The sequence below is a fragment of the Protobothrops mucrosquamatus genome, unplaced genomic scaffold (assembly GCF_001527695.2).
Source record: "Protobothrops mucrosquamatus isolate PMUCROS unplaced genomic scaffold, P.Mucros_1.0 scaffold1787, whole genome shotgun sequence".
NCBI classification, from domain to species: Eukaryota; Metazoa; Chordata; class Lepidosauria; order Squamata; family Viperidae; genus Protobothrops; species Protobothrops mucrosquamatus.
Genome location: NW_015387925.1, coordinates 32,208 through 46,376, shown reverse-complemented (window position 1 = coordinate 46,376; position 14,169 = coordinate 32,208). Strand labels below are relative to the sequence as shown.

At 36.3% G+C, this 14,169-nt stretch overlaps 1 protein-coding gene across 1 annotated transcript in view; it reads left to right on the top strand.

Annotated features, from left to right (window-relative positions):
- Positions 1–14,169, top strand: part of LOC107293977 (sprouty-related, EVH1 domain-containing protein 1) — a 51,912-nt gene that overhangs the window by 29,305 nt on the left and 8,438 nt on the right. Inside the window, exons 6-7 of the mRNA XM_015823170.1 lie at positions 3,686–3,854; positions 4,500–4,549. Of these exons, the coding sequence (XP_015678656.1) occupies positions 3,686–3,854; positions 4,500–4,549 (219 nt within the window). The remainder of the gene's footprint in view (positions 1–3,685; positions 3,855–4,499; positions 4,550–14,169) is intronic.

The following is a 14,169-nucleotide window of genomic DNA, read 5'->3' as shown; positions in this document are numbered from 1 at the left end:
TGACTGGTTAACTCAGCCCCTCCAGATACATCAAACTTGCTATCTCAGAATTCCTGGCTATCCTGGTCACTCGGATCAGGGGTTTAATTCAAGTGCTCAAAACTATGAGCTGAGGTGGTAAAGTGGAGTGCGTTTAAAACAGGGGTAGTCAACCTTGGCTCTTTTATGACTCGTGGACTTCAACTCCCAGAATTCCTGAGCCAGCACAGCTGGCTCAGGAATTCTGGGAGTTGAAATCCACAAGTCATAAAAGAGCCAAGGTTGACTACCCCTGGTTTAAAAGGAAGACAACAGGGAGGGATTGTACGTCACTTAATTTTTGAAACTTTAAAACTGGCTTGGCATTACATTATTAAACGTTTTCTTGCTGTAATGCAGTTCCCGAAATTAAGAATAGAACTTAACTGGAAACAGTACATTAGTATGTGCTTTGATGTATACTTGCTGCCTGTCTTGTCTATTTGGGTGGGGTAGCAAGACATTCAGAAAAGCAATGCATTGGAATTTAGGTAGGAAAAGAGAATTCTGTGGGTGTGAGCCCATCACATCTGGAAAGCACAAGATTAGGGAAGTCTTATGTAAGTAAAATCTTTTGAGTTATTTTGCTTTAATTGAGGGTACTTGTGGCAAAATACTAGGTGTACTTTCATGAATGAGAATACTTGCTTGACATGTTTTTGACAAACAATCTGTCCGGTATCTTGAAAGAGATAGCACTGAGGAAATGGGTTTCACTTTGGAATGACAGAGACTATTTCTGGACTTGTTTACCCAGCTTGTTTAGACCTCTGTTGGAATGTAAAGCAGTTTTTTTCCCCTCTCTCTCTCTCTCTCTTCACAAAGCACCCTTGACATAATTGCACACTTCCTCCTTCATTATACTTCCCTTCTGAGATCTGGCTCCAGCCAGTCTAGTTTGAACAATTACCTTCCACTCTAACCTGGACAGGTCTGCTGCTGTTTTAAGCTATGTAAACATAGCCGGATAGTTCCTTTTATATGAAGCATTAAGCAGGCACGCAGGTTTCAGTATTTCTGATTGTCAAATGCTATTGCTTTTAAAGTGATACTTAACTTTGCTTTCCAATTTTATAATGAGTCAGTTTGTTGCCTGTTGCATATCTTATTCTCTGTTACCTTTGTTTAATCAATGTAGAGGCAGCATATTCAGACAATGAAAAAGGCTTTTGAAAACTTGTACCATTAGACCTTCCAGAATAGAAATTTGAGAAGTAATGGCAATTAAAGAAACATTTTTTAAATGTCATTGCTTGGTATACTTCTTCCATAATTTAGAGTTAAATGACTATGGAAATTTAGTACAATAATTTTTAGCAAGGAAAAAGGGAGGCAAAAAACATTGAAAATATTGTGCAAGAGCAGAACAGAAAAATCTGGGTAACCCAGGGCCCAGTTTTTCTTGCCTTAACCTATGTCACAGTTTAGAGCTAACAAAAATCTTTGCATTTCTTTTTGAAAGACAGGATATCAATGAATGAAACTAATAGATTAATCAGGGTTGTTGAAAAACCATCACATTTTTTTCTGTAATTGCTAATCCTGGATTCTATCCACACATTTTGAGGGGTGTTTTTTTTTAATCTAAAATTGAAGAGGACCCAACAGCATTCTGTAGAAAGAAAAGCAGCTTGGGAACAGAACTGTGTGAAACAAAAGCAGCTGATGGAAATTGAGTATGGCCAGGAAATGATTTTGATTTGATTCTGAAATGGTGTTCACTGTGTGCAAAGGCATAAATATAACATCTGTCTGCAGCTTCTTAAAGCAACTACGTCACATGGCAGATCCATAATAAAGAAATCCCCTTTTGTTTGCATAGATACAAAAAGAAGTGACAATAGAAAACCTGTATTTGTTTAAATGAATAGAATACATTCAGATACTGATTTTTTTAAAATTATTTTCTTAGGGGGAAAACCTTTTAAATATATAGCACTAAGAACATTTACAGAGATATTGGAAAACAAAGCCCTATTTAATCAAGGATTTGCTTCCAATAATGCCGAACCAGATGTACATTTAGAACTATTTATGCTACAGATAGTCCTTGACTTAACAATCGTTCATTTAACAGCAGTCTGAAATTACAATGGTTTGAAACCCTGCAAAGACATTGTTTCAGTCTCAAAGAGCTGTCTACCACAGGATGGAGCTGAAATCCTTCTGCAGGCAACTTTCATTCTGCCCACTTAATGACTTGGGAGTTTGTTTAATGGCCACAATTGGGAGTGCTCTGTGGTTGTTGAATGAAGCAGTGATGTGACATTTTGTTTAACTATTACTTCACTCAATGATTGAGATTCTGGTCCCAGATGTGGTCATAAGATGAGGACTACTTGCTTTTCTACTCTGCATTTAATTCAGGAGCTCAAGGCAACATATATAGCTTTCCCTTCCCCTATATTTCCACAGTGAATGGCCCAAATCCATCAAGTAGAATTCTGTTGCTAAGAGCAGACTACAGTCTGGTTCTTTCTGATCCTAGTTCTTAACCTCTATAATACAGTTGGTCTTAGTTACTTAGTCACATCCAAATTAGATGTTTGGACAGCCAGGGAAGAAGGTTAGCAGAAGATAGGTTCATTCATTTGTTCATTCGTTCGTTCAATTTAGACACCACCCAATTCCAGACTGGGTCTGGGTGTCTCACAGTACAGGACAATATAACAAAAACAATCTATATAGAACAGTAAACAAATGGCAGATCCAGTAAATACATAAAACAAGTATCATATCCCTAGCAGTGGCTCCAAACCACCTTAGCCAAAAGTCTAGGAGATGAACCAGGTGTTTAAGGATCTGCAGGACATCATTCAGGCAGGAGCCACCCACATTTCAGGAGGAATCTCATTCCAAAAGGCAGGTACTGTAGACTGAAAAGCAAAATTAGCAGTTTGCCTAGAACCAGTTTGGTCAAGTGCTTAGGGCACCAGTCTAGAAAGAGGGAAGTTCTAGTCCCACCTGAGCCATGAAAGCCAGCTGGGTGACTTTGGGCCAGTCTCCCTCCCTCCCCTCTCCCCCCCTCTCATCCAAACTATCTGACAGGGTAGTTATGGGGAAAATTAGAGGAGGAAGGTATGTGGGATATGTTCGCTGCCTTGAGCTATTTGTGGAAATAATAAAAGCAGAATACAAACTGGCAACCAATGCAGGTTGCAGAGCAGGAATATCACATGGGCATATCAAGCTATCTATTCCAATATTTTATCACTTGTGAAAGCTGTCTCTTTCAAATCCTGTTTACTTGGTTATTTACAAACCTGAATAGTCCAGAATCAGTTCACTTTACAGACTGTTGTGCTTCTGTTCAAGTATAGCCAAACTTGCTGGCAGGGACCAAAAACCAGGGTTATCTTGATGATGGTTCCCATTTATACAGCTTCCTTTTTTCTTTGTGTAAATGTTTCTGTTTTCTGCTTTTGATTTCACATTAATTAAATTTTGGGATAGGTGGGATACGTTATTAAACTGATGGGCATTTGGTGCTAGCTTTTAGAGCTTTGTGATTAAATTTGCATTGTATAGTTTAGTAATTAGGTCTTTTATGCTATGACTTGTTTCCTTTTTTCTGTGAAAAGCTTCCATAGAACAAAAATTGATTAAATACACAAACACACACAAGTCCTTTATAGTAACCTCCTCTTTTAACTTGGTTTCTTCTCAGGTGGTTTTGGAGTGTACATTAAAGAAGCAGCTTATTTACAATAAAGTTACGCCAACTTTTCACCACTGGAAGATTGATGAAAAAAAATTTGGCCTCACATTTCAAAGTCCCGCTGATGCAAGAGCATTTGATAGAGGAATTCGTAGGGCTGTTGAAGATATATCTCAAGGTATGCATTATTCGGAATTGTTTTGTTTAAAAAGCTTACACCTCCCTTTTTTTTTAGTTGTTCATTTCATCTACTCTTACTAGCCTACTTACTGCCAGTTTTAAAGAATGAAAGCCAAAAAGTATCACTGATATATATGTGCACATATGCAAAAGGAAAATGCTTGCTTCAGTCTTGAAGAAAAAAGAGCAGTATGTTTAACAGTAATAAAGTCCAGATCTTATTTGGAAAAAAAAACAAAACCCTGCAACTTTCAGTAGTCATCAAAGTTTTATTTTCCTTCAAAAATACTTTGTTCTCACTGGCCCCTTATACAGAATGGAGCAATGTCTATACTCAGTTTGTAAATAGGCACATGCCGTGGCATTTGTCCTCAAAGTGGGTCTTTTGGGAACAGAGCAATCACCATTCAAAATCAGTGTATTAAAATAGATATATTCCTGTTTTCTAGCAGGATATGGAAAAGGATATGGAAACAAAATATGCCGCTGTCTAAAGTGTTTCTTCACATAATGTGTTTTATTATATCCTGCATTATGATGATATAAATATTCTTTATAAAATTCTGGTGCTATGCTTACTGAGAATTTCTAGAAAACAAATAAACCCAAGTTAAAATTTGATGTTTGTGTCTTTCACCCATAGGTTGCCTGAGTTCACATGATGAAATCGAAGTGCCTGCAGATGGCTTTCCGGTAAGTGTTTTCCAGTCCATTATGTTAATTACATTGGCTGAAATTACAATAACTCTTAATCTAAAAGGGATACTTACATTCATTTTTATCCGTGGGTAGCTAGTTTTGGGACAGTTTTGCCTTGAAACAAGACTGGTGGACATCTTTTATTCTTAGGGACTGCACAACTATTACCTGTCCCCATGAAAGCTGCTAATGAATCAGTGTGGTTTGCAAACACATGAGTGACAGGGTCTACAAGCTAATTATTAACTTTTCTAATCCCTGAAATGATTCATTGACAGAAAAAAGATGCTGAAACTGTGATGGTGGCAACATATTGTTATGGATGTGGGATTTAACAAGGCAAGATTTTCAGATATTGTGTTTTGAATGTTAGGGTTTAGCCCCAAAGCAGCAATGTTTCTACCTCTTAAATGTCTGCAAGAAATTTGTTAAGTGAGTTTTGCCCCATTTTACGACTTTTCATGCCACATTTGTTAAGTGAATTGCCGCAGTTGTTAAATTAGTAACATGGTTGTTATGTGAATCTGGCTTCTCCATTGACTTTGCTTGTCAGAACATCGCAAAGGATGATCATCTGACCTCAGGATACTGTAACTGTCATAAATACGAACCAGTTGTCAAGCATCTGACTGTAATTCATGTGACCGTGGGGATGCTGCAGCGGTCACAAATGTGAAAAATGGTGATAAGTCACTTTTTTCAGTGCCATTGTAACTTTGAACGGTCACTAAATGAACTGTTGTAAGTTGAGAATTACCTGTATTCAGAAAAGTGTTTTGTTTTATTTTCATGTATACCAGTATTTAGTATCCGAACTTCATACTGAAATGGTACTACCGATGGTCAGGATTATCTGAAAGCAAAAGCAACATTAAAATGCTGCTTTTTTTTTTGCCAGAATTTGATTAAAAAGTAGGAATGTATGGGAATAAAGTTTATGGATTTCATTAAAGAAAAACAACTATCCTTCCAAGACTATCAAGAGAATCTGACTGGGAAACATGGGTTGGAAAAGATCTATAGTTTAAACCCTGGAGCAGTGACCCATATGAAGACTGCAGTGGGCAGATCTTTGTGTATACAACCTCATTGTTTCCTGCTGTAAAGAAAAGAATCCAGCTGAGTTATGTCTATGTAGCCTTCTGTTGAGCAAACCAGTTCCTGAAAAAGCATTTAACATTTTTGGAGAGATAAGATTTATTGCTGACACCTGCTACCACAGAGGGCTGTCTCTTCTTTCTACTCTTATTGTATGAACTGAATATACACTAGCGTGATAATTGAGCGTAATCTGCCAGGGTTCTCTTTATGTTCTTGCCAATCTGGGCAATGCAAGATTTCTCCATGATCTTGAACTTCTGAGGATCATAGGTAGCCGTCTTTCTTTTTGGAATTGCCTGTTTCGTCAGTAAGCAAAGGAATCTTGCAACATGTCTGGGTTTTTAAAAGCAACTTGTATATATCCACAGAGAATTGTTTCTGCCATCTCTTTTAAAATTTCTAGATTGTTAATACATCCACTTACGCCATTTTTTTTCTGAACAGGTAGGCATCCTTCAAAACCAGGCTACTATCAGCCACCATTTTTACTATTCAAAAAGTGAATGTGGAATATCTCTACAAATCTTGTAAATAAAAATGATACTAGTGCTTTATAGTACTTGATTCCCAATTTTTAGAATAAATTGATTATTTTTGGTAAGGTAGGGAGTCTGACTGGTGTCGAGAGGTTTCCTTGTTAGCTACAGATACAACATTTCCTTACTTAACCTAGTCATTCTGGTTTGGAATAAGGCAAAAAGAAAAAAACAACAGACACAACAAAGAAGATCAACATTTTCTTTTAATACATATCCTGAACCCTTCATCTGCTTTCCTGTTTGCATATATAGTATCAAGAGGAAAAAAAAACCCTTAAACAGTGAATCTTTGATGAAAGTGCCTTCTTCCAAAAAGCAACAAACAGCTAATGTTAAGTAAGCAAAAAATTGGCAGAGTTATTAAAGCAAAAACAAAGCCAGTATCTTAGAACAAGCTTTCATAACAAACTTGGTAACAAACTGAAACTTATTTCCAAATTTAAAACTGTTCTTACTGATGATATTTGGAAAGGAAATAAATGTTTCAGGCAACTAAACAAGCATTTTAAATCATGTTTTCAATGTACTGTGTCCAACATGGTTGATATTACAGTTCATAGAATATAACTATAAAGGTGAAATTATCTGAAAAGGAAAATAAATCTTCCATTTTGCAAAAGGCAGGGTCTACATTGTCTCCTTTAAATGTGTTCTAGTTTGAATGTTTAAACTGATCTAATAGAATCTGTTCCACAGTTTTCACTTGTATCCAGGCATTCAGACTTTGGTAGATTCATTGATTTCTCATTAGTTCTAAAACAGACATCTGAATATGGATTAGAGTATTGGACTAACCCTCCCCCCCAAGGGTGTGAGTGTGTGTATTCATAGTTCACCAACAGATCATATGTATTTGCAGGGTAGACCTTTATATAAAGAAGCAATCACATTAACTTCCTGGTAAGATAATTTATGGCTGCAATTTTCATTGCCTTGGCTGAAGAGCAGGCAGCTAGAGGTCATAACCATTTTGTGCCTTCCAGATATTCTGCTGAATGTCAGGAACAAAATAGTGATAGCTATAATTTGCCTCATTGGGGGTGGGGGGTGGGGTTAAAAGATAAGGAGAAAAAATGTGTATAAAAGCTCTGGGAAGGCATTAAGACCAACAATCACACCTTAATTGCTTCAAAATTATTGGGTGATTACTTCCTTGTGATGGGGTAATAAGGGGAAAAATCTGTAGGCCTCTTTGAAGCTTAATACTTAATATCTCCCAGTGTAAATTGTGACAAATATTTTGGACCACCCACTTAAGTGATATCATATATTCACCGTTTATGCTTTCTGCAATCTTTAGAGACTAAGAAAGTTGTTTTCCACTGTGTTTTATATGTAAAGAGAAATACAAACTTAGAAATAAAATTGCTTGGTCTATGTTTTGAAGAGCCCAGCACCCCTATGTCTTCTCTTTGTATCACTATGTATATGGCAAACCTTTGACAGTCAAGTAGTGTCAATAGCATGACTTATATATTAGAAAATCAATTACTTTGTACCGATATTCAAATAAAATGTGCATATTTTGATCATCATATGAAGATACTAAAATATAAAAGGAAATACAATGCAGCAGTCTTTTGAGAGACTGCTCAAAGAGATCTGGATGTAATAAAAGAATGTATACATTACAAAAGAAAATAATATTTAAAATGAATAAGTTGTGTAGCAATATGAATACTTCAACTCACTAAGTTATAATTAGGTTGATAAAGCATTGTATTAAAAAAAACATTGAGTTCGAAGGAAGCATTAGTGTAATTGATCAAGCTTGTTTTAATTTAACAATGTTGAAGTATTTGTTTTAGAAAGGAAATCTGAGTCTTGAAATAGACAACATTAATTTGGACAGTTTTATGAGTTCGGAAGAAGGACTAGGAAATTGCACAGGAAGAACTGGAACTGGAGTAATAGAAATGGAATGAAATGACGTCCTGCCAAGTAGAAGGCTATGAACTTGGAATGATAAGCGACATTTTTTGTGTGGGCTGAGAATTCAGCTGGAAGTAACTAAATAAAGAACCAGGAATGACTGAGCTATTGATGTAATGTAGCTGGAAAACCAAAATCAGTTTTGGATTGATTACAGGTAGTTCTCGACTTACAACCACAATTGAGCCCAAAATTTCTATTGTTAAGTGAATTTTGCTCCATTTTACGACCTTTCTTGCCACAGTTAAGTGAATCACTGCAATTGTTACATTAGTAACACGGTTGTTAAGTGAACCTGACTTGGCCACTGACTTTCCTTGTCAGAAGGTTGCAAAAAGATGATCACATGACATCAGGGCTCTGCAACGGTCATAAATATGAATCAGATGCCAAGCATCTGAATTTTAATCACGTCACCATGGAGATGCCACAATTGTCATAAGTGTGAAAAAACAGTCATAAGTCACATCTTTCCATGAATGGTCACTAAGCGAACTGTTGCAAGTCAAGGATTACCTGTATTTAAAAATATCCAGTTAATACAGTTAAAAAGTGGACTACTGTCAGGTAAGCCAGTATTGTTGAGAGAAAAAAAGGGTAGGGTTGGGCAGAATTGGGAACCAGTCCTAAGAGCACAGCTTAAAACTCTTTCAAATCTAAGCAATCTTGCTGTGTAACAAAATTGTATTCAATAAGCCACTTCCCAGGAGCTTTTGTTAGCTGGAAAGATATGGGAATCTTTTCCCTGTGTAAGATACTCCTTTCCATCAAAATTTGCTTCATGAAATTCGGGGATCCTTTAGAACTTACTAGCTTATTTGAACATAAACAGATAGTCTTCAGCACTGTTGGGATAAATTATAGACTATTTTGATAACCCCTGTTGGTTTTTTAACCTGCCTCAAACAATAATCAAACTATCTTCATAGTGTAAAAATTGCCTCCAGTTCACAAAGCCAAAGGAGAGATGTACTGTAGGTTTCACTGATTTTGTAAGGTCTCTGTAAACTACTTCTGACAAGTCACATTTGGAAAAGCAGAAGTTCCCAAAGGAGCACACTCCTAAAGAAATAATGTTCCAATAGATAGGATCTTAAAGACTGATAAAATTAAAAGCAGATCTTCTCTCAGTGGAGAATCTGGAAAAGCATTTCTTCTTTGTTTCTTTACATCCTCTATTTTTCAAACATCTGTAGCCAGCAACCTTACATATGACACTTGAAACCCACTTTAAAAACATGTAACTAAAATCTGTTGAGTGATTTAAGTTTGGAAGGAGTGCTTTCTATCATTTGAATCTGGTATCCGAAAGCCTCAACACGTGATTTCTTAAAAGTGTGTCGGTATAAGGATACTCTGTAGGATTTTACTCAGAAATCATTTTAAATATACAGTTCGATTGAACTGAATTTCAGTCAAAAGTAAAGGGATTGATCTGGCATTTTTAATTTTAATTTAAGGGGATTCAGTAAAGCTTTTCATAACACTGTCTATAAATTATGATCATTAACCTAAAACAAAAAAAATGAATTATTTTTTCTCCTTAACTGCTTGGGTGCATCTTCATGAATCCCACTATCCATGTTTGTGGGAAGGAAGATGTGAGGATTTGTGTAAACTCTGTGATTTATAAAACTTGAGAAACAGTGACTTTCTATAGCTACAGTAAAGGGGGTGCTGCTAAAGATATATTCCCAGTAGGGGCAACCCTGTTCTCTCTGAACATCTGGATAAGGGAGTTACTTATGAACCCTATCATAAAATGCTGGCCAGCTGTTGTGAAATAAAGGCTGTTTTCATGTGTAACTTTTAGTGGTTGGGACAGGAGAATTTCTATTTTGAGTTTTCTTTCTGAATATGCCAGAAAACAGCAAGACATCGTACTCTATGCTTGTTCTCCTAAGGAATTGGCCTAATCTTCTTAAGCATCTGAAGTGAGTGTTCTCTCTTACAGTATTACTGTTTGATTGAGAGGTAACTTATGCATAAAACCTATGTCTGGCCCTGTTTGTAAGGAGATTCTCATTGATTTGATCAGCAACAGAGACCCTAGGCCAGGGGTAGGCAACCTCGGCTCTTTTATGACTCATGGACTTCAACTCCCAGAATTCCTGAGCCAGCATAGCTGGCTCAGGAATTCTGGGAGTTGAAGTCTATGAGTCATAAAAGAGCTGAGGTTGCCTACCCCTGCCCTAGGCCATGATTCTGAATATCCTTACATATGACAGGAACCCTACATTATGAAAGAGAACCAGTTAACATTATTGGAAATAAAGTAGACAAAACGGTGGCAGCTTTAATAATGCACTTAGATCCTAAAAAGAAAGAAAGAAAGAAAGAAAGAAAGAAAGAAAGAAAGAAAGAAAGAAAGAAAGAAAGAAAGAAAGAAAGAAAGAAAGAAAGAAAAAGAAAGAAAGAAAGAAAGAAAGAAAGAAAGAAATAGAAAGAAACTGCTGTATGCCGTTCACCCATTTATGTGGGAAACGTTCTGTCTTAAATGGCTATAAAATATTTCATAGACCATAGGCTGCTTCTGAAGCTATTCAGTAAATTGGGCAAGAAGAATGCAACTAATTGGAGAGAAAATGTTATTGGCATTGAAAGCAATTGCTGCTGTCTGTGAAATCATAAAGCGGAGCTGATTTCAAATTGGATGTTCGTGTTCTTAATCTTTTTAAAATGTGTTCTGAAGAAGGAGCCTGATGAATAAAATGCTTTTAGAAAAATGTGGAAGATCCTATAAAAGGTAAAACGAGTACAGCATTGGTATCCCTTATATTCAGTTCACTTCTTGAATTACTGTCTTAACATGATTTTCAGAAGAGCACAATGTTCTCTCCTCCAAGCTTCATCCTGGGAAAAGTGTGGAGAGGAGGTTTGAAGAAGAGCAAATCCCAATCTGTTTCTTATTTTCTCTACAGCTGTCTTCTAGCTTTGAGTTCTGCTGGACTGCTACAGCTGGAATCATTTTATTGCTCTTACCCAGCATCCTTTTGCTTGTGCACACAGAAATGTTTTAATAGTCTTGGAAAAAAGTCAAAGTACGTCTTAGCAACCATAGAACAGTAATTATTGTACCAGCAGCTGAGAGCAAACCAGGTTTCTGCTGTGTATTAAAAACTGGTATAAATTCCTTTACAGGTGATAATGGATAGCTTATGCCAGTGTTGCAAATGAAGGATATTGAATATAGGTGTATAATTGGTTTGGCAGTAGAAAAAAAAATCAGGAATTTGTATATCTGTTTTTGTGTATAGTGAGATACAGACCGTAATTAACATTAACGGAGCAAGGTTATTTTACTATAAAATGTTTGTTTTGGCTTATTTTTCACTATGATAACAACTTATGTTGGGCCTCTTGTTGGAATTATGTTTCCTGATTAATTTTTTGTTTTGTTACTGTTTTATTAAGTTTTTTTTTAAGGAACAGACCCATGCAAATTCATAGCCTAAAATGGAGAGTAAATAAATTACATTATTGTAGCTCTTCCTGATGCTTAAAACCATATAGACCAATATGTTGCTACAGTGCAGGATAACTACACTGCATGTTCTGAGGACTGCAGGAATGCTTACATTGGCCAATACTTATAAATTGAGTCTACCCAATTTAGTGTGCGGACAGTGCTCAACTTTATGAACAGGTTACATTGTTTATAGGTCCATTTTGTTTGCAAGCCCAAGCAAACATGCCTGCGTGGCATCCTGTAAAATAACCTCCTCTCAACTTCCAGGACCTTCTAGGTTGGAGTTTGTGGACACATTTGTTTGCATCATCAAAGGTTTGTAAGAAATGTCTGTGTATGCTGCTGAACTGAGCACAACTACTGGCTTTAGTAATGAGATCCTAAATGCAGCTAGATTTTCTTCAATTAACAGATGCTATCACCACAAATAGGACTGTGTCTTAGCCTCACTTGTATTGATTTTTTTTAAATCAACAATGTTTTGACCTTGAAGAAAGAATTCGTTGGATCAAAGCAATTGCACTTTTGATAGAAAGCTATCTGCCTTTGTCTATGCTGATTGCTTGATCTTAATGGCTCTGTTAGTATAGCCTTCAACAGCTGCATTCTGGGAGAACAGAAATTGTGAAAAAATCATTTTCATACAGATAGTGCAGAATTCCCCACCCTGAATACTTATTTCCTGATGGCAGCTATTTTTCAGTTTGGTACAGCTTTACTTCAGTGGCAATTGCAAATGAAGTGTCCTTTGGGGATACACACATTCAGAGCATAGAGAACAGGCTTCAGTGCAGCTTTGATCAATGCACCTCCAAATGGATTGCACAGCCCTACAAAACAACCCATCTCACAGTGGAATTGATTCATAATTTATGTAGCTAACTTCTCTGTTAACAGCATGAATACTGCTATAGAGACACTTTGATAATTGATGGAACAGGTGACTTTCATATCTCTAGTTCTGTTATAAAATGTAGACTTGGTACTCATATATTCTTGAATTGACAAGAATTTGACTGAAGTATCTCAGAAATTCATCATTACACATCTAGTGAAGAACCCTTATGCCATGTCTAAAGCTCCTTCAAATAATTTGGCTTTTTGGTGGTTAAGGCTTATAGTGTCTTGGCATTATAAACTTGGCACTTTTCCTACCTCTGGCGTCCTAGAAACCCTGTTTTATCTTTCTCATTCTCTTGGTTTTATAGCAGTTTTTAACGTTTTCAACATTCCTTCCTTTGAAAATTTAAGTTCACAGTCTTTCACAAGACTTCTGTTTTTTGAATGGAACTTTCTTATTTTTTCTCGAAGCTCTTCCATGCATCCCCAAATCTATTCTGAAAGATTATATGCATTTTGGCAAATGTTGCAGGAATGTGAGAGAAAACTTCTGCTCCCCTCTTTTAAACGAATGGCCTTTTTTTGTGAAGCATTAATTGTAAACCATATTTCTTCACTTTTCATCTAACAAAATAAGATATCCCTGATCTGTATGATGTTTGACTCCCTCCATTTCTTTTTAATTTTTTAAAAAAAACATTTTATGCTCTGTTGTATTCATTACCATATTTATTTAAGATAACAAGGATTGGGTATATTTGGAATATGTTGTTGACTTTTTTCCTTTCCATTCTTTTCCCCCCCTTATTACCAGTGTGTATATATTTATGTTTTAAACTTAAAATCATTTTCCAAATGATATTTAGAACAAAATTAAATGTTCTCTTTGTCCATGGAATACATTATGTCTATTCTATTTGTTTATATCCCACTTCTGTATGAAACCTTAAGGGGGGGTTATGGGAGGGGGGGGACTTCCCTAATTAATCTTCACTTCAATCATTCTTTTCAAAGAAAGTTGTGTTAAAGGAAAGAGAGATTATTTGAATTGGCTCTTTACGTTAAATTACAGCTAACACTTTTACTACAAAGGTTGGGTTCAGTTCTGTAATATGGATGTTGGACAACTCTGAATTGATCGAAGTATTAGCTTCTATTGAATTAATAGAGTTTTCTCAGAACTTAAAAAGGCCATATTAAATTTTGAAGCGTGTTGGTCATACAATAAATACTTTAAATTATTATAATAACTGAAAATGTCTCATTTTTATGAAAGTGCTGGCGAGTATACAATATTCTTTGAACACGGACTTTGTCTGGCGGTGTCTTATATATTAAGACATGATCAAGACATTTATTCAAAAGTAGCCTAAACTCCTAAAGCTATCAACCTTATAGAGTTACAATGGTTATAATGGAAATGTTTGTTCTACTTATAGTAATATCTAGATCTCTACTTTCTGTTCTGCAAAATTGAGACTTCTTAACTATATCATTCTACTCCACTACTGGCTATTAGAACAAGAGGAAATATTGAGACTTCCGGTGGCAGGCGACCTCGTTGGAAGCAGCTGTTTGCTGCCTCCCGCCTGTTTCAGCGTAAAAGCCGTTTTGACAGCTAGCATCAGCTGTAAAACGGCTTGATACCTTTCCCCTGGGCATAAGGGGATAGGTGAGCTGCCCGGGGTAGGAGTTGAGTTCCCGAGTCGTCCCATGTGGACGATGTAGGTGAG